We start from the raw sequence: 27,854 nt of genomic DNA, 5'->3' as shown, positions 1-27,854 counted from the left end.
ATTATTTTACTTGCAAAACAATTGTTCACATATAATTTGATCCTTTGTGCAAAATAATTGCTTGTACTAAATCGCATGATGGGATAACTGCTTCGGTATGGTGTTTGAAAACATACTGAGAACGATGAAAAAGTATCTAGAAGGTTTGTTTATAACCATTAAAATTGTTGAAGTTTACAATAATAATCTCACAACGCCAGAAACAAAATACGAGAATGTATTTACAAAAGGTAAGGAAAGTATTTACAAGACGTACAAAATTCATTTTCCCGCCTATTAAAATAAATATTTTGCACTAAAACACTAAATTTCATTTATCGCCATGGAGCAAATATTTATATAAAGATATAATATAAATATAATATAAAAAAATTATTTATATAAAGGTCAATATATTTTATGTCGCTGAATTTGTTTTTATATTAGCTACAAGAATGGACTAATGAAAATATTTCGATCTATTAAAAAAATAAAATTGACAAAAAATTGCAAAGTACATAATTTACTAATTCGTCCATTTTTTGTATTCACACGTTGAACGCAAGAAACACGTTCTACATGCACGTAGACGTTCCGCCAAAATTCCAGAATAGGTTTCCGTTGTTCCACCGTTCCTATTCGAGATCTGGTTACACATTCTAATCCCGTGGCGCCGGATTCTGTTTGCCCGTTCTATTATTGCTGGTGTTGACACTGCTGATTGACCCTAGAACACTCGCTGTGTCAGGCTCAAACACAAGGCGTTCGTCTCCTGCATTCGCGATCGCCCGGTCGCGCCTTAAACATTAATTCCGTGCCAGTCGCGACTGTGCATGTAGCCGGGGCGAGGTGTAACCCGAATATTGCGAGAAACTCGCGCCAGGCGCTAATAAATAATTATCTCGGGCGATAACGCGACACGGCGCCGGCGCCTCTCGCACCAGGGGAACCGTTTTACTTCGTAAACAACGTCGAATCTTCAGCGAGTTAAAATTATGTATATGGAGAAAATTGCTGTTCGTGATTCTTTGATTAATATTAATTCCTTTTTTGGTTATTAGTTTAAATGATGTAAAATTTCAAGGTTGTTGCCACTACGACCTAGCACAATAGTCATTGTCTTTGTCTGCCGATTGAGCCTGATAATGCTCGACTACTGGTCAAGGCACTAATGTTCTAGTTTTTGCACATTCTGAGGTTTGGTTAACACTTTGACACTAAAACTACCGAGTTCAATTTATCTAATTATACTATTTATAATTGTATCTTTGTAATTAGGAAGAGGAGAATCACACTGACTTATCGGTAAATGAATTTCGTGTTACAATAATTTTCCTTATATATTGCAGTAAAATAATTGTTAATGATCGAGTGATTCTTAAAATAAGTTTGAAGTACAAGGGTCAAATTTACCAGCTTGTGGTAGGTTTAGTGTTAATTACTGGTTCATTTGAAAACAATCTACAGCTTATAAAATATATTAATCTAGGACGACATTAATTTTTCTGTACTGTTGTTTACTGAATATATCGAAGTTGTATATCGACGCCTTTCTTGTTTCCTCAAATTGAGCATTGCGTGTAGACAACAAACGATACAGGTAATAAGTTTCTGTAGGTAGATATTCAAATTAAAAAGAGTACACATACAGTGTGTTTCGTTTATCTAGCAAAGTAAATATCTCGTGACGCACTGAAGTTACGGCAAAAATTTATTTACAAACATTGTTCGGTTTGTAGGGTACAATCATATGATGTAATTTTTTTCAGGCCTGGAATAGTAGGGAGGGGGAATTTCAAAGTCAAAATAAGTTTTTTAAATGGAACTATATATATATTTTTTTTCATGGCCTGATAGCTTTTTTCAAAACGAATTCAACGGTATATCACATTGTTTAATTTGCTGTTTCCAAACGTTAGAAATTATATTATAAACTTGTAACGTTTTGAGTAGGTAATGATAGGACATATCGGGTTGCCGCGGCTATTAGCTGCAACACTGTTGTCATTTGTTTTGATGAGTTGTGATATTTGACTCGAGTCTCAGTTATTTTAGTTGAGAAAGTGCAATACTGGAGATTAGTTCTGTTCAGTGCTTTCGAAATTATTGATTTCCAAAAAATGTCCTTATCAGTTCAGGAAAATGCCGAATTAGTTCGTCGGCGTGGTGATAGATATTTATCCTATGTCGAAGTCGCTCGGGAATTTCATAGACGGCATCCTTGTCAACAAATGCCAACAGTGTCAACAATAAGAAAGATTGTTAATTTATTCAAACAATTTCTAATGATATAAACTCTAAGTATTGTATTCATTTTTTTGATAACTTCAGATGCTTCAGGAGACATAAGAAGGTCGATCTTTGTTTACAGTGTTGCAGCTAATAGCCGCGGCAACCCGATATGTCCTACCATTACCTACTCAAAACGTTACAAGTTTATAATATAATTTCTAACGTTTGGAAACAGCAAATTAAATAATGTGATATACCGTTGAATTCGTTTTGAAAAAAGCTATCAGGCCATGAAAAAAAAAATATATATATAGTTCCATTTAAAAAACTTATTTTGACTTTGAAATCCCCCCTCCCTATTTTCCAGGCCTGAAAAAAATTACATCATATGATTGTACCCTACAAACCGAACAATTTTTGTAAATAAATTTTTGTCGTAACTTCGGTGCGTCACGAGATATTTACTTTGCTAGATAAACGAAACACACTGTATAGGTATGAATAGACTGCTGATAAATAAAATGTTAAATACTCTATGCCTTCTAATTCATTGCGAGTTACATTTTCGAGACGAGTAGTTTACACTACGTTGAAAGAATCTATGTGCCATTTATTTTTCAAGCTATATTTAATATATATAAAGTTTTCCTTTAGACTTTGCTTCAGTCTTCCGACTAAGTAATGTACCTGTCCAACTGACGAAAATGAAAGAAAAAATATTACAAGCTTGGACTTTATATTTTTACGAAAATGTATAGCATACCTTGTCAAATCCCTGCGAAATGTCTGAGAGTACTCCCGAGTACTTGTTTTTCTTTAAACTTTGCTCTACTTCTCCAACTAAGCGACGTACCTGTCCAACTAAAGAAAATGTATGAAAAATATATTTCAAGGTTGGATTTTAGTTTTGGCGAAACCCACGCGTTAGGAGCGAAAACGAAACGTTCGCGCGCTTGTTTTATAGGTCACCACTGACCGGTAGTGATTTTACACAATGGGATGGCCAGCTGTAAGCATTAATTGCTGGATGGCGGTATCGCGCTGTCAATTATATAACATCGAGGAACCATAACTGGGTCTCGGCAGCCATGCAGAGAGCGCAACATGCGCGGGCCTTTTAACGCGCAGCCGACGGATAATTCAGTTTTCGTGCGGGTAACTTGTCCATCAGCACTCTGGTTACTCTCGCCGTGCAACCGTAACAGGATCAGCGGCGAACCAGAAACACAACAGGCGCCACCCGTCCTGTTCCGACTTCCGCGCTAATTGTCTGACTACGCACTGGTATAATTCACGCCCCTCGACGCGACTCACCGCCGAGAGACCTCTCCGTTAACTCGCGAGCACCTGAAATTGAATACAGTAGACTTCACTATAACGCGGTTAAGGGCGTATTCCAGTCTGGAGCGTCAATTTTTAATTCTTTCTGAAGATTTTTTTTAATAAGGAATTTTTATAAACGGTTTATGCATATTTATTCACATTTTAAGAACGTACACCATTCGATCTTCTCGAAAAATTAAAAAAGAAAATGTTATTTATCAAAGTCTACAAATTGTGAGATTCGAAATCGATTGGAACCATGTATAAATTTTGCATTCTCGACCTATGACCGACGAACGTGTATTATTATTCAAAATACGTGTTCTGCGAAGCTCACACCAATTAGATGTCATTTATTGGGAGAAATTAGAATTGTTTTAATTTGTACCAGACATGCATACATACAGATGAGGCGGGTTGAATGAACTCGAAGCTCCCAACACTTCTTTGCTCGTGAAATCGACGGTCTGCTAAGTAAATGGGAAGAAGTTCTTGAGGTAGACGGCGAATATGCTTCAAAGTAATCATACTAGTATATTCTGAGTGTATATTTTCATGTTTAGGTTTTAAACAAATATTTTTTTTAAAAATCGCCGAATTATTATACGTAAACTTATTTTATTAAGGGGATACTCTAGTCTAGTGCGTCAATTTTTAATTCTTTCTGAAGATTTTTTTTTTAATCTATAAGGAATTTTTATAATATGTTTTGGACACATGTTTATTCACATTTTAAGAACATACACAATTTTTTGCTGCTAAAAGTAGTCAAAATTAAACGTTGTACGAGTGATGTTGTACAGTCCCTCCTGGAAAAAGTATGCTCGTGATTGCCACGATTCCAGGCACTCCGCTTATCTGAATACTTATTGGTATTTTTCTACAATTAGTATAATTATCATGTATACTTGTACTCTGTTACAATAATAATAAGCAAAATTTTATGGCTACCAGACTTCGTACATGTAACTAAACATACATACGTTGTAATGGGTTAAGACTTAGGTTATGCAATATTTAGATTCATTGTAATGGAGATCAGATCGAGAACTTAAAAGGTTCATACCTCAACATAACAAAAAGACTAGTAAATAAAATGTTAAATACTCTATACCCTATAAATATGTGCCATTTATTGTTGAAGATATATTTAATAATATAAAGTATTCCTTTAACAAAATAACAAAACGACAAACATAACAAAATGACAAATAAATATTTCTGCTTAAATTAGAGTTACAAATGATTGAACATAAAAGCACAAAATTAATTTCTCCAGCTAATATGTATAAATGAATATGCAAAGTTTGAAGAAGCTACCAGGAACAGTGTTCGAGTAAAAAATTCGCCAAGTGGGAATCCGTGTATTAATTCCGCGATGAATAATTCCTTGGAAAAAAAGTTAGGGATCTCCTCGAAGTAATAACAGTACACCATCTGTCAAAGGGCCTTCGTCAAAGTTTCCTCGCGGCCGGAAGCGAAGGGAAAAAGTAAATAAACAGGACAGCAATCTCAGAGCATTTGGGGAACTTCATTAATATCTCCTGCGAACAAAAGGCATAGTTTGTGTGGAAAAACTTGGGCTTACATTCGAACACAACCAAAGTTTTAATTATTCCTTTCGTTGAAGTTTCGAAGACTCGTTAACTAAAAGCCATTAATGCCTTAAGATACAATCTCGCACGGTGTTCCGTGTCTAATTTTCTGTTAACTGCTTATTTTCTTTAGCCACTACATTGAATAACTTAAATAGTATCTTTTCACAGTATCCTTTAGACTTCTCATTTTGATTAATCCATGTTTTAATTGATTATTGATAATTTAGCAAGCTCTTCGAATTGGTATCTCATTAGAGTATTTGGTTTTCGAATGTACAGTGAAAAATTAGTTTTTGCTGTTAAAGTTTTGTTTGCGTACAAATATAAGAAGGGATCATTTTTTAATAGTATTTTTAAGTCAAGATTTGCTTGGCCTTGCCAACTTATTCACTAGAACGAAACATCAATTTATTTTTGGAAACTGTCATTTCTAAGCAGTTCTAAATCAAGAATGAACTATGTAATTTGTTGGAGGCATGGTTGGATACCTAGAAATCTTTACTAGAATTCTGAATCATGGTTGCGTTACCAAGTAAGATACTATTCAGAATCGTTAATTTCTTCTATTAAAAAACGAGTCATTAGACTAATATAATTTTTGCTTACTAATATATACATAAAATAAATGATCTATTTATTATGATTTGGATAGTAGTTATTGTCATACTTGTCAATCGATTTCTACTTCAGATATTTATAAATCGAAGTATGCATTTGCACAGGAGAGTCTATTTGTGCTACATTTTATAGATAATAATATAGTATGCAGAATCAAATCAGTTTTTCTCCAAATAAAACTCCAGAGTAAAAATATTTTATTCGAAATAATATGTTATTTTTGTTGTACAACATGTATTGTATAACAAGCACTTTCATTCCGAATAAAGTATTTTCATTCTGGAATTTTATTTTGAACAAAACGATTGAATTCCACGCACTTTACTATCGCGTATCAATTATAGTATCAAATATATAATATTTATTATATGAAAATACAAAATAGATCATTTCATGATGGTAGGAAGACAAATACTTACGTCAACTTCTTCCAACAGTAAATCACAAGATTAATCTTTTAGATATATTTCAAGATTCCTTTTGATTAACTAATTACGAGTGAAGTCCAACAGCTCGTTTGTCTTTTAATTAGTAAAACTATCAGCCGATGCCATCGGGCTAATATCCCGAAGGAAAATCGGGATGAATCGTCGCACCCGCGGCGCGCCAAGTACACGTCGGTGCTTTTCATCTTCCCTTGTTGGTACTTTAACCACCTACGCGTCGACTCTCTGTGCCGCTGACACCCGCTAATTATAATTTGTCTCGTGAGTTGCATGCAGTACGCTAGGCAAGCAGATGAGAAAAGGGGCTAAGAAGCGCCTCTGCCACCTCTCGACTTCGTTCCAGCTACATCATACGACGCATTCTTTCTCTGTCCACTTTGTATGCTCTGCAAGCACACACAGTTTCTCCCATCTTCTTCCTCTTTGGTCTCCCTACTCTTCCTGATTTTTCATCTCGCCTCTTGGCACCCGGAAACGCGACTAGCGGCCGGCTCTAATTGCCGTAACGACAGTGGTTTACGCTACGCGAAAAAAAAAGAGGAGGAAATCGTCCGAACTTCGTCGAAACTTATTCATTCGTTTCTTGCGTCTGCCGGCGTTAACCATTCTCGTCGTTTTTCGCCTCGAAAACTTCGTCTTCCTCTCCAATTCACCGGCTTCGTTTTTTCTCCTCGCCGTTTTAGGGGCAATTGATTTCATTGCCGGCTGCTACTTTTTATGGCTAACGCGATTGAACCGTTAAGGGAACACTTTTATTTTTTACCAGCTTCGAGCCAATTTTCGTAATTTGTTTGCAGCTGAAGTAATTGACCTGGATTTTTGAAATTTGGTACGTTTATTTATACGTGTTTGTACGAGACTGTTCTATCTACTGTCCTGCTTAATTCGTTCCAATGTTCGTATATATTTTAATACATATGAAATAAATATTAGTGTAAAACTTTGATATTTGTAACACGATTGCGTTCGCCCTAGTGGCTTGAAAAAAAAAGGGTAAATGGTTTTGTTTTATTCATTATGAATGAGGTTAATGGTGAACTAGGACAAGAATATTGAAAGTAAATATTACGTGTTCACAGCCATAATATTTATTATTGTTATTCAAGAAGTATTGACAGAAATCACCTTAGACTTTCATCTTGACATGGCCAGGCTACTGTGTATTCTTTCTCTCCTTTCAGTAGTATTCTCGTCAAATCAATCCCAATTCTTCGAAATCATTATTGACGGCATAAGTGAACTAGTGATGCGCACGAAACGAAACGAGACGAGATTTCTACGATCTCGATCTCGGAAAATCTCGAAACATGTATATCGATCTCGAATTTTCAACAATTTAAATTTTATTCTCAACTTTTCATGTTCGGAAATATTACTTTCTCTCAAAACATTGGTATAATAATCTGAAACTTTAAAATGCATTAAATATGTACATCTCCGAATTAATTGAATATTTACAATGCATATAGTAACATTCAGTCTTCGATTAAATATTAATAAAAATCACGGTTCAGGATAAGTTCAGAATATTCGTCGAACATAGTAATCGTGAGAAATTTTTCTATATCGTTATATCTGTTAGCTGAAATAACTAAAAATTAATTTCTGACACATTGCAAACATTTCTCACGGTTCACAATATTAGTTTAACTCTCCAATTGCACGTAATAAAGTAATTATTATTACGCTTCAAATAAACTTGTGATTTAAAATTGTTTGTTACTTTCTCAAAAGGTAAGGTAATTCGCATAATATTGACTACATTTCTGTCATCCAATCTTGACCCTCTGTGGACTGAACTTTTTTCTGCAGATAATTTGCAAGGCATTCACTTTGATATTTCATCATATTTCATTTGATGGTACTACCTACCGTCATCAATATTCTTATTGATTATCGGAGACATTATACAACTACATCATACTTTATATAATTAAGACGTATACGTTATATTGCGAAGGAATTAAAATTATTTGATAAAATGTCGATACATTAGCGTGTCACCTGAAAGATTTACTGTCTTATAGAAGGTTAAACTGAAACAACTTCATATATGACAACGAAACACGTTCTCCTTCAAATAATATCTAAATTTCTTCGATAACTGATAATCCTACTTTACAACTATTGCCATTCACATACCACACTAACCAAATTAATTAATTTTTGAATCAACATTTTTAGTCGCTTGAAATGACCAAACTTGTTCAATTGCGAAACAAACGTGAATGTACTCCGCAGCACTTTTATAATAAATATCTCATTTAACGACGTGTGGTTTTAAGTGGATTTCTCTGGCGGACAACGTATGACCTGGAATTATAAGAATCCTGAAATAACATACCCTGGAGGGACATGGGCATTCAATTCCGTGGATTTGTCGCGGAATTCCACGTCACGTGAAACGCGAAAGAAATTTTGTCGGTCCGAGAGATGAAAGCGACGATAAACAGACGCACGTCAGCGCGATTTTGTTCCCCTTTTAATTTTTTTAGAATCCTCTCGCGTTCTCGTAGATCTGGCGCTTTTGTGACGCGTAGATAAAAGGTTTGTATCAGAAAGCGAGCAGATCGTAAATAAAGAGGAGAGCGTAGGTCAGAGAGAAAGCCGCGCGATGAAAATGCGGAAAATCTGCTTTGCAAAATTCCTCGTGCCTTTGACGATGACGTTTTAAAGCGTTTTAACGCCACGATGATTTTTTCGCGACATATTGATAATACTCCCGTGCTTTTAGAGTTTTGTACGACGAACCGGGAGTTTCTTTTGACATCGCAATTATTAATTGTTGGTTAATTATTTTACCATCGAAGAGATCTTTGTCTGACTGGGAACTGCATCGAGACATGTCGTATCGTAACCCTTAGAAATGAATAATGAATTAAAGCTGATGTTTGTATTGCAGTACAAGGGTGGTGTAACAAATTTTTGGCGTAACAATTGAAACTTTTTAGTTGTTGGAAATGTTAATTTAAACCTAGCATACAATATGAAATTCCTACATGTGAACAATCCGAAGACAATTGAGTTTAAATACACTGATCTGTCGCAATGTTACTAAACATTATGTCTATTTGTCTGGTAAGTAGTTTTAATATTAAAACTATTTATAATGTTCACATACACTTAATTTTACAATTCAATGAACTACTCTAACTTTTTGTATATATTTTTATTTTTCGATATAATCTTCTGAGGCTGAAATACATTTTTCCCAGCGATACTTCAGCATCATTATCTTATCTTGGTAATGATTATTGTCAAGGTTTGCAGAATGCCTACGATTGCAATCGTTTAATTAAAATAGAAACGTTGACCAGTGAGGAAGAGTTTCAGTTTCGTGAGAAAATAGAAGTCAGAATGAATTTTTTTTAAGTTTTATAAATATTATTTAATTCTTTGTGTTTCTTCTGTAGATGTTTCTTTACACATCTTATTATCCTAAACTTCCAAAATTGCTGTTTTGGTTACTATAATGCCAAACACGTTTAACTTGATAAATGGTAGCTACGATACCTATAGAATTCTTTTTCCTGGTGGACATTCCACCTCCTTATTGTTATTCAGAATATCCGATGCATCTTGTATGTTAAATACATTTTATCTGCAAACAATTGAGAGCATGTATCGCATGAAAAACACTATTATAATAGTCTACTATAATCCTAATCACATTTAACTTAATAAATACTTTAATGGCTACGAAACTTATAAAATTTTCTTTCTTGGTAACCATTCTACGTCCTTATTGTTATTTGGAATATTCGATACATCTTACATGGTAAATATACTTTACCTGTAAACAATTAATTAGCATTGCATGACAAAAATTAGTCTAAAAATGTCCCGAGTTGTGGTGGGTAATTTTTCAACTAAACAATGGCAGCGAACCTGTTTCGATTCTATCTCCTTTCCATAATATTTTTGTTTCATTCGATCCCATTCAATTTCATTTTACTTCATTCATATCCTTCAATGAGGAACGATAGAACGTGAGAAACAATAGCGTTTCCATTCGAAGTGCAGATCGCTGTCAGCATCGTTACTATGATTACGCAATCGTCGCAAGACTGGCAGCTGGCAATTGCATCTAGCCTAATCAAGAAAACTCGCGTAATCAATCAATAGATCGCGATTACACACTTTTCTTTGCTATCCGTTGTGACGTCACGTGTCATCGTTTAGAAAGGAGCCAAGGAGAACTACATTTCTGGCCGGCATAACTGCATTTATTAACCTCCGAAGGACGCGCAGTTGAAGAAAGTTTTGTTGCGGATATCGTCGCAGATTTTGTCGCGACTCTTGGATCCTTTCGAGGATGACGCGTCGATCGGTTTTATCCCGAGGCGACTCGAATTTGCCTGAGCAGGTGACGCATCTCGGCACGTTTTGCATTTTATCGATATATAGACTGCCTCTTATGACAATACAACGGAATGGGACTTCAATTTCATTTCGTGCTTTCGTCCTTTAACTTCTCAATTTATTGTTTCAATTTATTTATTTTTTGGAAACAATTTAAAACTGTTTCAAAAGTTTCTTTCGTTTTATTAGTAAGTAATATGTGTTCATTGTAACGGTTTGCAAATGTTTGAAGCAAAAGTTAATTAGTTTTCAGTCAATTGCAAATTACAATTCAAAAAATTTCCAAACAAACTTTCTATTAAAAGTCAGAGTTACATGGGACTGTACGATTTTAAATATGTTACGTTGTAACTGTTAAAAAGACTAATTCAATGACAATCGTACTATACTAAGTTAATTAGTTTTCAATCGGCTACAAATTTCAATTAAACAAATTTCCAAACAAACGTTTCTATTAAAAGTCAAAGTTACATGGCACTGTATGATTTTAGCTATGTTACATTGTAGCTGGTAAAAAAGTGAGTTTAATAACCATTGTGCTATACCTTGACGTGCCTTTCAATTGAGAAACATGAAGTGATCTTAAATTTTTATAAAAAAATGTTTACTTAGAAATCTTTCACGTTGGAATTTGTAGGTGACTGAAAACTGTTTTTTGTTTCAAACATGCTTTCGTATAATAATCGAAAATTCTTGAAAAATCGCGCGGATCATTGCAACGAACACCCTGTATATATACACAATATTTTACGTTTTGTTACATTACCGAGTTTTATACGATCCATTTTGCTGTATTGCCTTCCTTCCTCTCTCCGAAAGCAGCATAATGCCATCTTTCCAAAAAAATGTTGTGGGTTGTTAATAAAATATCATCGCAAAAGTATTTTTATGTCATTTATTAATCGTGTCATATATCTTTTACCATGAAGAAAATTCTGTAACGAAAAAATAAATAATAATTGCATGGGGCAATATCTGGAGCTGGAAAATGTTTCATCCGTACTTGGTAGCCAACTTTCTCTAAGGAACAGTCCGGTCGTACTGCTCTCAATGGCAATTGACGCATCGTAAGCCCACACGCAACGACATTAGGCTCGTAGGCGTTGTACAAATTAGGAGTACGCTCTAAACTTGGTAAACTTCTGTCCCCATTTATAGAGTTAGGGCTTGGCCAGAGTGTCTTGGACGAAGAATTCTAACTCTGACTAAGAATTCCAATTCTAACCCTGACAAAAATTAATTCAAAACAGCTGAAGAAACTTTGCTTAAAAATAATACAGATCTAAAACAGAATCGGGTGGCTTCGTTAGGCTCGTTATATGTAATGAACAATTTGCGTAAATGAAATTATATAGGACTTTCCATAATTTTATTCAAGCATTTTAACTTAAATTTATATTTTAGTAAATATGAGAAAGACAGTTTGTATTTTTTTACTTCCTTCCATAGTAGTTTTTAATTAAAAAATCATTAATTATGCTGGCTCAGATTGCTTCGACATTTGATTTTACAAGCATGTACTCGCTCGGAATGTGTAGCCGAGGGAAAATTAAAAGTTTCTCGCCTTTCCTTTATAATTAAATCGCAAGTTTACCTTAGAAATACACGGAATTAATTTATACACACAATATATCACTAGACTGCGGATCTTTATACATTTATAGGAAATTTGAATGTGCAAGAAACTACAAAATGCAAACAATATGCAAAAATATAACAAAGATTGAAAGTAAAGTCCATGTTATATTTGCAGAAATATATATAATATTTGCAGAATAAAATAAATAATTGCGCAGTCTATATATTACATTTAAATTTACTTCTTCGTGTCTTTTGAATGGAAAACTTGATGGAAACATTTTTCAAAAATGTACACTCTCGTAAATTTATCTTGCGTAATTATCAAACAAATTTGCGAGACTTACGATGTCTCCTCATAGTGGATATCCAAGAGAGAAAAAAGATTAAACACGCAAAGTCGAAACGTGTTTCGTGCAGAATCCAAAAATGCTATCATATCGCGACGGCAGCTATCAGCAAAATGCATCGTCTACTTTGCTAAAAGCCTCGCCGCTGCAGTCGTCGTGGGTCTTCGCGACGAAGTTTGCCAAAACGCGGTATACGGTTAGTCGTTACGAAATTTGTTAAAACTACCGCAATCGCGAACTCAGGCCTCCGTAAAGTCCGTCGGAACTTTCACTATTGCGGTCCCTGGTCTCCGCGAAATTTGCCAAAAACCCGCGCAACCCGCAAAATTTCAATGAAACCGCCCCCTTTCCCTCCGACGATGTCCGACGTATGATTAAGGGAAACAACTTTGCTAAAAGTTCCTTATTTATTTACGAACGATAGCACAATCATCTTTCGGTACAGAGAGCTCTAAATAATAATTTTGGTTCGTGTTAAATTAATTTTTATTGAAGTTATTATTAATTGTCAGAGATAACCGATAAGACGAGCGTAATGTATATTTGTCAATTTTTAAATAAGTTAATTTTTAACTTATTGTTAATTATTATATGATCAAAGAGTACATTTATAAGTACAATGATAATTTTATTAGTCTTTCCTTACAAAAAAGAAAAGAAAAACTAAATTCATTCATTTGAAACACGTGGAACCTTCATTCTGATTAACATAAACGAGATGACTATCTACATCCAACATATTTATATCATTAACAGACAGATTTGCAAGTTGCAAAAGTATAAATCAACATTCGTAATCTTGAAGACAAGCAAGATCTATGAATAGTGTAATAGTATAATTACCATTGAAAGTGTCTATAAAAATCTCGTCGAAATTGTGGTAAATTACAATTATTCTGTAATTTTGTACATTTATATACAAAGTAACATAACACCATTCAAACATCATATAAAAATCTGTTTGAAATAGAAAATATTCGTTTGAATTATTCATAATCTAAGACACGAATTTCTGTTGTTGTTGCAGAAGGTGGACCCCGAGCTGATATTCACGAAACAAGAACGAATTGGGAAGGGTAGTTTCGGCGAGGTGTTCAAGGGCGTCGACAATAGGACCCAGCAAGTTGTTGCCATCAAGATCATCGATCTCGAAGAGGCGGAGGATGAGATCGAAGATATACAGCAGGAAATCATGGTGCTGTCCCAATGCGACAGCCCATACGTCACCAAGTATTATGGGTCCTATCTCAAGGTAAGTTCATTCTTTTTCAACGTTCACCATCGATTACCATAAATTTTACGTTCGCGTAAAGCTCTGCGTCTGGATAAGTATCGATAAATTGCTTCCAACGCGTACGTATTATACGTTCGAACCAAGAAACACAAGTTGTTAACCACTAGGACTATTCGAGTAATTTATTAGTCGAATAATGTATGGGTGTTCAAGTACTACTAATAATCTTTGAATATTTCAGTCTTCGAATGTTATTATAGGAATATTATTTTCTGAATAGCACTGTGCTAATATGAGTTTTCAAACACTACTATTCGAATATTGTTTTTTAATTTTGCTATTTCGATATTATTTTTAGAATATTACTATTTCGATATTATTTTGTAAATACCCCTATTCGAATACTGTTTTTTAATATTACTATTTGAATATTATTTTTAGAATATCACTTCTTGATTATTACTATTCTAATATTATTTTGTGAACATTATTATTCGGATATTGTTTCTTAATATTGCTATTTCGATATTATTTTTAGAATATTACTATCTTCATATTATTTTGTGTACATTGCTATTCGAATATTGTTTCTTAATATTGCTATTTCGATATTATTTTTTAATATTACTATTTAAATATTATTTTTAAAATACTATTCTTTGAATACTACTATTCAATATTGCCATTACACGCCTGTTAGAAATTTATTCCGATCAAAATTTCAAAAGTAAAAACTTCTAATAGACCTACAAACTTAATTTATAATCCACATCAGACTCTTCAGATATCACAAGTATCCACATACTTAATCAATACCCAAAGTATTTTCCTAGTCAATATTCGAATTAAATTCGCTGTATATTAGAATCACAAAAGTGCCCGAGAAAACGTAAACAAAAATTCTGCTCCTTAAAAATGCACATACCTCGATCAACATCTAACAGTAAAAACAATCATATAAAATACAGTGGCTAATAACCAGAGGTCGACGCGACATTTGAAGGAAAATAAAAAGAACTGTTCGATCATGCAGACACGCAATAATTCGAGTAATCCAGGTCGTAATGACAGCTTGTCGCGTGCGTAATAACGAGGGAATCGATCACCATGGTTGGATTTGTTCGTGTAGAACCATAAGCAAAATTGCAGTCGGCGAGAAATCCACGATGAACCACGCCTTTTTATTGACGGACGTTCCGAACCGACGGTTTTCCACAATATTTTCAGAGGTGCAACGCGACGAAACCCATTTGGTCCATTATTAAGAGACACTCCGCCAATACGCCCCCATCATTTTTCATACGCGAAGAATGGGAAGGGCTTGACGGTCGGTTAACCGTCGCTTCCGGCTCGACGGTGTCGCATAGGCGCTTCCGCTTCCTGCGGTCGGTTCGCTGTGCTTGGTCGAAAGTATTTTAAAATAAAATCGTGTTCAACGAGGTGCTTATAATATTTCACTGCGAGAACCGCACACGGGATTTTAACCATGGAATAAATAATAAATATTGTATTGGTTTTTATTCGTAAATAACTTTCGGTGCAGGTTACAAATAATCATGCTTTCGAGAAAACTTCTGCAAGTAGCAATTTTTCTAAACGATGGTCATTACTAGACTGCGGACCTTTATGCAAAATAAAATCTTGGCGAACGTGTCTACAAAAATTGAACCTAAATTGGAATTTATTTTATTTTGCAAATATTGTAACACGAACCTTACTTTCAATCTTTTTTATATTCTTGTATATTGTTTGCATTTTGTAGGTTCTTGCATATTCAAATTTCCTATAAATGCATAAAGATCCGCAGTCTAATTATTATATATAAATAATGTTTATGAACATTATTATATTCTTCAAATGTATATCTTCAATTCATCAAAATCAATCTTGACGACATAAATGATACAAAATATGAAGTTGAACATATTTTATATCTCAGAAATAGCATATTGATTTTCTATCTGATGCTTCAAGAAGTCTCCACTTTGTATGATTAATCCGTCCTAATCAAGATACACACGAGCTGTATTGAGCTAAGCAGTCGAGGATTCTCGGTGATCTTCCATGCATCTGAACGTTGTATGAGCTCGCAAATAGAACTAGCTGCTGAACAATGCAACAAAACGTCTAAGTTTAAACGCGTCTTGTCCCGACCAACATTGAAAGCGTGTCGAGAATCCCGCAGATAGCAACTTGTCATGGTTCACCAGGTTCCTCTGGAGGACGTAGGCCTAGGTAAACGCAAGGCAGCGCGATCCAGCGACCTTTCTAACAGCTCGACTTTGTCGATACCGTTCGCTTAAGATTCCTCAACTTTACTGCACAAGAGGTTTAGTAGCTTTTGAGACTTCTCATACAGGAGGAGAATGAAAATAGTGAAACTGGTGAAACAGGTTCATTTATTATTATTGGACTGCAAATTTTCATACAAATTCATATTTTTATATATACAAATGAGGAACAAGAACGTAAATTAAAGTACGTTTGTCCTCCAAATGTTGTAGAATATATTTTGTTGTTGATATTTTATACATATTTGAATTTAAGCACATCTCATACATTTTTCCATGTTTCCAGTTGCAATGAATGCATAAACTTCTACTGTGCAATAACTTCTTCTGTGTGTTATTATAAAAAGTGAATGTTCTGTTTCTTTTTTTGTTGGTATTGTTGGTAAAATTACCGAAGACAAGCATAAACTAATTTGAGATTTTTGTTTAGAGACTATGGTTCATCGAAGAATGATAATTTCTGTTTTCTATTTATATTATACCTTATTTTACGTTGAAATAAATGAATTTAATTAAATATCTTACTAAATCATATGCATTTTCTCGGTTTACACAGTTTCCCGTACAAAAAGCCATGATTTCGATTTATGCTAATATTTAGACTGGGTATCTTTATGCAAAATAAAATCTTCGCGAACGTGTCTACAAAAATTGAACCTAAATAGGAATTTATTTTATCCTGCCAATATTATCATATGAACTTTATTTTCAATCTTTTTTATATTCTTGCATATTGCTTGCCATTTTGTAGGTTCTTGCACATTCAAATTTCCTATAAATACATAAAGATCCGCAATCTACTAATATTTGAGGAACCGATCTTATAAATAAAGGAATAGATGTGCGTAGATCCTTGACAGTCCCAAGCACGCTATAATTCTTTCGTTACATTTTTTCCAAAGACTTCGTAGGGAAACGTATCACGTAAGTTCACAGTTAGCAGTCGCTGTAGAATTCTTCCGTGGCTCGACGTACGTTGTACGAATGCTTGCGTTAGTTTAGCGCGATTGCTATTCCGGCGAGCGACGTTAACGATGTCGAAAGATCGAAATCTGGATCGAGATTAGCTGCGGAGCGGTTACAAGTTACAAGATTTCATCGGCGTGATTGCGATTATTCGTTACCGCGGCCGTATTCCAATCGAATCGCGGACAACCGGATGGGTAACTAACGATCGCTAATGACCGTTTCGCGCGGCCATTAGGGAAAATTCGCAGCGGGGCTTAATATCGGGCGCCGCTTCATTTCATAGGTAATCATCTTAATTTTCCGCTTCCCGAACCCGGAAACGAAGGGAGCACCGCGCTCTGCTCTGTAATCCGTTTCCTCGTTCCCTCGACTCCCATGAGGGAGAATCGCTGGGCTTGTTTCTACCCCTTGTCTTGCAATTAACGCTGGCATCCCTCCTCCCCTGATCGCGGATAGCAACGAACGTTTCGATTCGCTGTAGCTACGCGCATAGTTTTCATCATTAAGATATCTAATGAACAGCCGCCGAGTACAGTGAGTGTGACAAGTATATTCGTGTACCAAACAATTTCGGACTTAACTTCGTGAAACTTTAATACGTTAAGTAATTTTGTATAAATATTGAATTTGTGTACGTACTCGAGTATCTCTGGAATAGATATGCAATGTTTAAAAGTGGTATTTGTAGAATTAATATATTTATATAATATGCATTTAGTTATACATATTATATATTTTTCTCTTGTCAATTGTTCATATTATTTATATAATTAACATGGAAAAAGAAACCTGTTCAACAAACTGTTTATGGAATGGATTATAACGTGAGCACATCTTGTTATTGCTTCGTAAGCATGATTAAAATCATCAGTATGTTTGGGAACGTTGTAAGTAGTATTTGAACTTTTGTAATACTCAAAATTATCGTTGAAAACAAAAATATACACGTCGAATTAAGTAACCTCCTCCTTTTCGAAGTCAGTTAAAGAATGGGACGAAGACGTTTTAATTATAATCAGACTTTGATCGAATGTCGATTTTCTTTTTCCATGTTAATTGTGTAAATTAAACAAATACTACTTGTTTGCATTGTATATATTCTAGACATAATCGATGACACTCACATTCATTGTTTATAAAATGTTTGTTAATATACTCGAATTTTTAACAAATTATGAAAATATGAAATTCTTTCTGTTATTCGCAATGCCTGGTCAGTTTCAAAGGAAAAGAACGCGTATATGACAAACTTGCTACACATTTATCAGGAATAATTTAACCGCTTCAAGAATTCTGAAATATACGAGTACGTTAATTTTTAAGTTACTTTACATACTATGGCATGGAGATGACTACTAGAATAGTTATTCGTAATATTCGATTTTCCATTGAAATATGACGATAACATTGGTACAAGATTGATAGATATTGCGGATCAATTGCATAATTATGGATTATACTCATTTATAAAATACTGAGGATTTTAATAAAATAAATTATATTCATAATGAAATGAAATTAAGCATATGAAGCATGAATCAATAATAAATTAAATACAATTTTAATATTTCATTAACCAATATCAATAATATGCATATTAAATGACTCAAGCATAGAATTAATATACAAAATTTCATCTGTTTCACCATGATTATGCTCAAGGCGAAATAACTGTAAATACTGTCCCAATTATTTATATAGGTATGGAGGAGCAAAGAAAATAAAATACAATATGATTTATCATTCCATTAATAATATTCGAGCAATAATATTCCAATCCCAAATTAAAAAATTTTTATTTTAAGTTTCAAGCGTTTCACCGCAATTTGCTTCCCATGGTCAATTAACTGTACGTATCAACGTAATGATTCCTACATTTATAGCGAATCAAAAAACACGAAACACAATGCGATTAATCATTCCATCAACGATATTCGATTAGTAATATTCGTCCAATAACGTTCGAACGCTCATCTATCCGAATACCTACGAAACATTCAAATACTAAATTATTCACATGGCCCCAGCCCCATTTCAATCTCAATTTCACGTACACGCATGGCAGAGCGAGCTCGACGCGCTAAGTACGTGCAGAAATTTCCAAAGCCAGTTTACGGCCCGAGAATTACGCGTGCCCGTCACATATATTCCACAGTTTATCAACGCGAAACAGTAAACTCGTATAATCCAGGATCGCCCTGTTCGGCATCGAGGTACCCATAGAAGATTACGAGCGCGGTGTCACGAGAGCGAGGCGCGTCTTCGATATTGATTTTTACGGAATCGCAGGGTGCCGCGGCATTAACGGCATTATAAACCGATCCGTTCGTGTGCGTTGCGTACGATTATATCCCACGGCACGCGGCTATTGTGCCGCTATTAATCACAGCCGTGCGCACAAAAGGGATCCTCCATCCTCCGCAATCCCGTTCTCGATACCTATTCTTCGCGTCGCCGCGAAAAGAGCCGCGAACAAAAACTAACCCGGTCTCTCTCTTCCCGGAGATTTCCTCACGCACGCCTACGATTCCACTTTCCATCGTCTTCTTCTATCTCATACCTAAGAACGTTCCTCTACTTCACCCTGTCTACCTTCTCCTTTTCTATTCGTTTTATTTATCACTTAAGGGGTGACAGATACTTGAGAGGTTGAACAAAAAATTGGACCGTTTATTTTGAAAGTGGTGTAAGTCCATTTGCAGCCCGTAAGAATACATCAGTTTAGTAAAATACGCCTAAAACGAATTTATATAACCAAATTTCACATTGATAAAACAGTAGAAACACAGCCAGTCTTCGTATAATTTGCCTAGATTTTTTAATTAACAGATATGTTAACTTTTAATTTTCTCGAAACAAGAGAAAATGGACTTACACCACTTTCAAAATAAACGGTCCAATTATTCGCGAATGTTTTTTTCTGTATTCGGTTGATATATGTACAGGGTGGGCCAAGTAAGTGTGACAAGACACAATTTCGTTATCAGTGCATTTAGAGGAACATGTTAAAGGGGTGAATTTTATAAGTGCAATCGCATCCGAGAGTTGCATTCTTTTATAGAAGATTGTTATAATATATAGATTGTTTGATCATTTACGACTTTACCCGAATACTTTTTTACGTAGAATGGCGAAAGGATTCGATCTATATAATCAACAATATGCATTTCCATTTTTAAAAAGTAACGCAGTTATCGAATATACACGTGGCCATATTTTATATTGAAATTAATAACTTCGTTAGCTTTAGTCGGATCAACTTAGCATTTTCTGGAAATATTTTTGAAATGTTGTAATTCATAAAGATAGCCATTTTTTTTATATATCTAATCACTAGACTACGGATCTTTATGCATTTATAGGAAATTTGAACGTGCAAGGAATTACAAAATGCAAACAACATGCAAGAATATAAAAAAGAGTGAAAGTAACGATTTGCAGAATAAAATAAATTCCTATTTAGGTTCAATTTTTGTAGTCACGTTCGCGAAGATTTTATTTTGCATAAAGATCCGCAGTCTACTAATCACCCCTCACAGTATTGCTATTTTAATAAAAAAAATACAAATAAAAGTTATTTTTGTATTATTCAATACATGTTCAATAATCGCCAGTAAATAAATGTTCCTGGAAGTCGATTGTTTTCGATAAAAAATTGTTGAATATAGCTATGATTTTCTCGGGTACAAGGTGACTTCCCCTCTGAGTTTTATGTTGCAATGCATCTTCCACATTCATCGGACGTAATAGATAATTCATATATGCAACTATGTATTTACATAGGAATTTGCTGCGCCTTATGTGGCGCTCGCACTGTTGAAAGTGTTCAATGACAATCACAAGTCTCACTGAAAGACATTCCTACATCCCTACATCCCTCTTTGGTTAACAAATGAGCTATAGAAGGCACATCAGCTGTTCTGTAATCAGAATATTTTAATAGAAAATAGGCATACGACGCTTCATAAATTCATAGAGGACAATTTTTAAAAGAAATCATTCCCTTAAGACATTTGGTAATAAATTACTATTATTTTAATTAATAATTGAATTAGGTGGTGAATGGCGAAAAATACTTTGAAAGACGGAAAAAGATTCTCCATGCGTCACAGGTTTGCTCTGAGTTAGAATAAAGATATTAAAATTAAAAAAATAGATATTTTTTTAAGAATTTAGAATAAAACCTCTCAACGAAAGACTCTGCATATAAGAAGAAGTAAAATCGAAGCAAAGTAATGAAGCCCATTAAATACTCAAAAACGCCAAAATTATATACTTTAATAATTAACAGGTATGATTAATTATTTCAAAACTTAAAGTCCAGAGAATATAGTGACAAAATGGCGAAGAACGGTAACCAAGAACGTGTATAGTAAGGCAGTCGTGGTATTCTAACCGTTACGAAACTCAGATTGGAGGACAGACGCGATATTTTATGGAGTCTCCACCACGAACAATGAAGGTTCCTAACGACGCATCTGCGTTAATCGTTGACCTATAGAAGAATATTAAGAAGAGGCACCTGGTGCCCACGCAGACGTCTACGCGCCTGATGTCATCGCATAACGGGTGTATCCGCTCTTCTCTAGGCCTCTCTTCTTCCCTGCTCGGTCTTCCTGCCTCCGGGAACTGTTATTAAGTCGATCGGCTCGGTCAACAACAGTTATCGGCCTATCGAGACACTCCTTCGCGGTTCTCTCGGCTACCGGCGCTTGCTTTCCTCTCGTCGTGGTTGCTTTTTACAGAATACGCTGACGCGCGATTTTATAGATCTTCCCGTCACGGTGAGCGATTAATAAACGTCGATGCAGTCCGATCCGAGGAGATCTCGATGGAGCTCTAAACCTGGGTCCACTCTGTACAGCATAACGCGTGGTATCGAATCGATGTAGTTTTAAATTCGATCGTTCGACTGCTATTTGCTTTCCTTAAAACAACAGCAACAGGATTAAACCACTACAAGATCTCAGCGAAATGATCTTTTAAGTTTTTAATTTTTATTTTTGGAACGAAACGTCGTATGGGCTCAGAGAAATGTTTATATTCGTTAAATCAATTTCTAAAAAATATCAGCTCATGGGCGATAATGAAACGAAACTTTTTTATATTTACAGTTTATTCATAGGATGCTTAGTTTCGAAAATAAAAAATGAATAGTTACACATTCGTTGCGAAAATTGAATTTCAGGCAAAAGGTCTTCTTTTCATTTTTTTTATCTCTGAAACTAAACGTCGTATGAATAAACTGTAAATACAGAAAAGTTTCGTTTTGTTATTCTCTATAAGGTGATATTTTTGTTTAATTCGATTGTTCGACTGTTGTATTTTCTTTAAAACAGCAGCAACCGGGTCATACCACTACAAGATCTCAGGAAAAAGGTATTTTAAGTTTTTAATTTTAATTTTTTAAACTAAACGTCGTATAAATAAACTGTAAATATAAAAAAGTTCCGTCTTATCATTCCCTATAAGCTGATACTTTCTTTAGAATTCACGCTTGTACGGCTCTCAGAATTTCCAGCAAAAATCGTCCCGCGGTCAAAAGATTAATGGACTTACCCCTTTGCGCTCGGGTGTCGCCTTTTGGGCGACATATGTAATTTAAAAGTGACTTTGTGAACGTACAATTTCAAATTCACTTACATCAGAACACAACTAATTATTAATTGAAATAATAATACATCGAGTCATGAACGTTCGTAGATGTTTTTCTTCGAAGTAGAGTTTTTGGTTTCACAGAAATTTATTATAAAAATGGACTGGATATGATTCTGTAGAAAAATGCCTCGAGCACAAAGGGTTAATATTGAATAGAGAAACGAATAGAATTTAAATAGAAAACAGCAAGAGGGGTAATTCTTCTCATCGAGACTAGTTTGGTGTAGAAGTTAATAGCGTACCTTGATTTCGTTTCCTTCCCCGTCCGCAATCGTGGTCAAGATTTGCTCTCCCGCGACGCGTAGTCTTGACGAGAGCGAGCGTCGTTTAGCGTCTGGTTTCGAAATAGCAAATGAGAATGCCTCGAGTTTGTATTTTACTCGACGCGCGAAAAAAACGCGCGCCGGAGACACGTTTCGACGTAGGTAGGTCGTGGCGAGCAATAACAGTCATCGTACTTCGGCGACACTCCTTAGCGTTTCTCAATCCGGATGCATCATGGATGATGAGGGGCGTTTCGTCGTAATTTTCTTCTCGTTGCCTTCGAGTCGCTTTTTCTTGCGCCTTCCACTTTCTCTTTTACCTTACCTAAAGGTAGTATCTAAAATAATATTGTAGTACTCTATAATCGAAGAATCAAAATCGACTATAGAATTTATTCATTTTTGTAAATAATTAACCATTGTCAATCAATTTTTTCTTCATTTAAAACTGCTTGGATTATCTTTGAGTAACATTTTATCGAAAATTGCTTGCAAAATATCGGGAATACACCAACTTATCGTGGATGGCGAAGGGTCTTTCGTGATTCTCTTCTCGTTGCCTTCGCGTCGCTTTTTCCTCCGCAATCCCCCTTTCCTCGCCCCCTCCTCAAAGATGGATTATTATTGTTCCCTAGGCAGGCGTGTGTTGGTCCAGCTCGTGAATGCTGTTCGACGTTATTCTCGTCTTCTCCGAGAGCCATTATTTAATGCTTTCCCCGTTCCTTTTTCCCGCGAGTAATTACAAACAGTCGAATCAACAATCGAGTTCTCTTTGGGGCCCTCCTCGCCTCCCCGCCATTGGAGCGTAATTGTTCCCTTCAGCCTTGTTTTATATTCGAAATAGATTAACCCATTGCCAACCGACATTTTCGATGCACGAATATTAGAGAAATGCAAGGAGCACAACTTCCATCTAATAATTACTTTATTCAGTGCATAAATTGTATAATATATTAATTTCATGAATTATTGTCCACGTATCACGGAAATCAATTTTTGAGTGTGAACCGTCCAGGTTTATTGCATAGAAATGATCTATATACTCTGCTACTAAAATTATTTGTTATTTACGTAGTACTAGTTTGTATAGTATAGACATAATTAAAGATTGTATCAAACCGAAAATATGTGTATACCCACTTTTTAGAGGGTACAAAATATGAAAATATCATTGTACTAAGAAACGATATTATAAGTTCATTAAAAATGGATTCAATTCTTTTATCAAAATTGAAAGATGCATTGAAAATGCTATTACAAATTTTCAACAAATTCGTGTTGACTCGCTTAAGTCGAATTTGACGATTTCAGCTGACGTTTGCGGTGTAAACGCAGTTATTTCCGTTCGCAGTGGTCGTGTACAGGCCGTGAGATGAAACAAACGCTACGAAAAAGCTCCCGGGGCAAACATTGCGCGATTTTCCGTCTGTCGTATCGACGAATGGCAAAACGCGGGTAGGCGCGCGATGCGGAGGAAACAAAAAGAACAGCGAACGAATGAGTGATTAATGGTCGATTTTGCTTCTCTATCGCGTGTCCTTTTGTTCCTGTATTTCGCGAAACGGCAGGCGTGCCGGTGGCAGTGATGAACGACGCGACGGAATTAATCTTCGCTTTTACGATATTCGAGACCTCATAGGCCATCTCTCCGACTCGGGTGGACCGTGGAATTAAATGCTGATAAATCGGGGATACTCCTCGAGAACTGGATTCTGCCAAATATGCTACCTGTCGCCGAGAACTATGCATCCTAGGCTATCTGGTCGCTTAAAGTTTCGAGTGTATTTCTTGAAGGAAATGTACGGGACCTCTCGAAAACAGATCGACACTTCGAGCTCTGTAACTTCGGCAATTTCATGAATTTTTATTTGAAATTTTGTACAATTTTGTACAATTGTTTTTCAAGGATTGTATTATACATAGATTGCACTATAAGGTTCTGTAAAAGCAAATCAATTTTTTGGCTCGAAAGAAAGCAATTTAAAATAGGTTTAGGACTACATTTTTCTAGATATATGAATTTTCTTCTCAAGAAAGGAATACGTATAACTTATCGAAACATTGAGAACACTATATACATATGTTCAAATAAATATTGTTTCTTTTTGGTATTTCCTCAGAAAATATCAACTGTCACTAATGCGTGGTCACCATGAAAAGTTGTTGTTTGTGTACATTCTGAAGGCCACAGTTTTCATCTGAAACCAATAGACTCTCAAATTTACTTTAGTGGCATGTCTTTCTTCTATATGAACCCGACATACCCTCTAAAAAATTGCAAATTGCATTTTTAGAGGTGTTTAAACAAAAGAACGTGATTTCTTGTCACTTCTTCGTAACTTCTTTTGTAATAAAAAAATACTTTAAACGATGATATTATTTCAAATTTAGATTCATGTAGAGCCTAATTACATAAAGGAACCATCAATTTTGAGGAAGATTGATTTAGAGGTTTTTGAGCTAGTATATACATAGACTCAAAAAAAAAGTCGAGAAAAACGCGTTTGGAAAAGGAAACAGAAAAATCAGAAAGTTGAAGGCAGTAATGAATTGATTTAAACTACTTGCTGGTTAATCAATGATTCCAGAACCATATAGCAATCCTTTTTTTCTTCATATCCTTCGTTTTGAGCTTCCAACTCTTCTTTTCGGTCTCTTTGAGCCTAAACCGGTTTCTTATAAAGCTTACCTAGGACGAGCCGAACAAAGGAGCATACTTATGAATTTTTGTATTCTGTATTACGTAATTCCGTACACTTTCGGTAAGATCGTCGGATTTTCTTCGATTGGAAAAGTATGTTTCTCGTGAAGTGGATACTGACGTTTCAATTTAATGTCTGCTTAACAAACAAACAAAAAATGCGTTCTATTTTAGATAATCCTACGATCATATCGATTTAAAAAGAAATAATGTATACACTGCACCAAGGTATGAGGGGTTAACCATCCAGGTATACGTAACCCACTAACCTACATACGTTACTCTTCGGGAACTTAGCTCGAAATAAAATATTGCGAGCAATCAATCATCTGACAAATTAAGTTCATGGTCCAAAAAATCTGACCGTCAGCACAGGATACATTGCCAGCGTGAAAATGATTTTTCTGGCCTTCGTGGGTGGAATTACTAAGCGTACTCTTTTAACAGGGGACGTGTACTATTTTTAAAGTGATAAAATAACTCACTCCCAGGTTTCTCTTCGAAGCCAGAGGTAACCTTTTTAGAATTATAAAGTAAAGATATTGAATTGTATTGGATATTGGATTCTAAAAATGATTCCACTTCGTTTTACAATTATTTGATGGGGAATAAAAATGAGTTCAGTTAAAGTTTCGTATTTATATTTATATCTATATTAAAGCTTCAAGTCACTCGTTTATTCGCACATTTAGTTAACTCTACAAAATAAAAAGTGCAGAAATGTCTTGAAGCTCATTGTTTCAGACGTCGTTTTTGTTGTACAATTTATCATTACAAGTCTAGACTTGGTTAAGGGAGGTAATTGTCTTGGCAAGTGATAATAAAAATAAAACAATACTATAACATCCAATTCTAAACAAATTTGTTAAAGATGTTTTGTTCAAGTTGAATTATTAAATTATAAAGTGCCTTCACAGCTTTTTATATCTAGAATTGTATATCATATTTTATAACCAGAATCGCTTTTCAATTAAATTTTCTCTCCTACTTCTGTTTCCGAGATCTTTTGTTTTACCATACTATATTTATATGTTTCAAGCATTACTTCTTTTTCGTCTAACCGAATTCTTTTTTTGTAATATTGTTAGCGATACGTAAACGATTTTCTTTGAATCTCACGTAGCAATGCTTTATATTCACAACTTCTATCGAAGACAAAGAGATAATGGTGAAGATAATTTCTAATCACAAATTTGAGAAAACAAAATCGATCACAGTAACGGGTAACTCTGCAAATGCAAGTATTAAAATGTTTTCTCAAATCCTAGCTGCACGTAATACTTAACGTGGTTCTACACCAGCACTTTAAATCAAAATGAACTCATCTTCCTTTGAAAAGTATTCTATATATCCTTTTCTTACGATACAGAACGACAAATTTGTCGACGATTAAATTTGAATGGTTAAATTGATTCGCGGACCTCGAACGCTTACGTAACGTCGCAAAATCGTCGTTCTTCAGCAGCTGGGGCGATTATTAAAAAGGCAAGGACGATACGATCATAATTCCGCCGTTAGGTCGACCGTTCGGCATCGGAGGCCGAACGGTAGGTCGTGTAATAAGCGTCCAATTAGATTCACTCGTTCATAAAACCCGAGATGCTCGTTTCAGTCTGAACGGGCCACAAGTACGCGCCGTCGGAGAATCGTCTTTGTTCGAGAAACAATGAACCGAGCGTAATGGGCAGGAAAGACGCCAGCAGGAACCCCGCAGGATACTCGATGCCTGGACGCTGGTTCCGTTACTTCAGAATTGCAACTGGATCGATTTGGGAAAAGCATGAATTTCGCTGACAACCGAAATTAACCCTTTACGGATTTAATCAGTCGAGGGATACTTGGTATATACGTACGTGTGCGTTTAGTTTCTGCGTTCTTTTATATATACTATCGCGTGGAAATAGTCGTTAGAAACATAGAAAAATATTTACAATTTAATTTTCCAGCTACATAATACAACATCGTAACAATATTAGCAGGTTCTTTGTAAAATGTTTAGGTTCACGATTAACTTCTAGACAATCTAGTCTCGGTGAGAGGAATTAACCATTTCGATCCTGCTGTTTTCTATTTAAATTCTATTCGTTTCCCTTATAAAAATTAGGCGAATTAACCTTTTGACCATGGGACGATTTTTATTGGAAATTCTGAGAGGCGTACAAGTGTGAATTCTAAAAAAGTATCAGCTTATAGGAAATGATAAGACGGAACTTTTTTATATTTACAGTTTATTCATACGACGTTTAGTTTAA

The 27,854-nt window shown here is 35.1% G+C and overlaps 1 protein-coding gene across 3 annotated transcripts in view; it reads left to right on the top strand.

Moving 5' to 3' along the window:
* Positions 1–27,854, top strand: part of LOC128876311 (serine/threonine-protein kinase 25) — a 250,957-nt gene that overhangs the window by 190,627 nt on the left and 32,476 nt on the right. For all 3 annotated transcript variants that reach the window (XM_054122566.1, XM_054122565.1, XM_054122564.1), the window contains one exon: positions 13,514–13,738. In XM_054122566.1, coding sequence (XP_053978541.1) covers positions 13,514–13,738 — 225 coding nt within the window. The remainder of the gene's footprint in view (positions 1–13,513; positions 13,739–27,854) is intronic.

Source organism: Hylaeus volcanicus, chromosome 5 (assembly GCF_026283585.1).
Source record: "Hylaeus volcanicus isolate JK05 chromosome 5, UHH_iyHylVolc1.0_haploid, whole genome shotgun sequence".
In the NCBI taxonomy this organism is placed as follows: Eukaryota; Metazoa; Arthropoda; class Insecta; order Hymenoptera; family Colletidae; genus Hylaeus; species Hylaeus volcanicus.
This window is presented reverse-complemented; position numbering and strand designations above follow the sequence as displayed.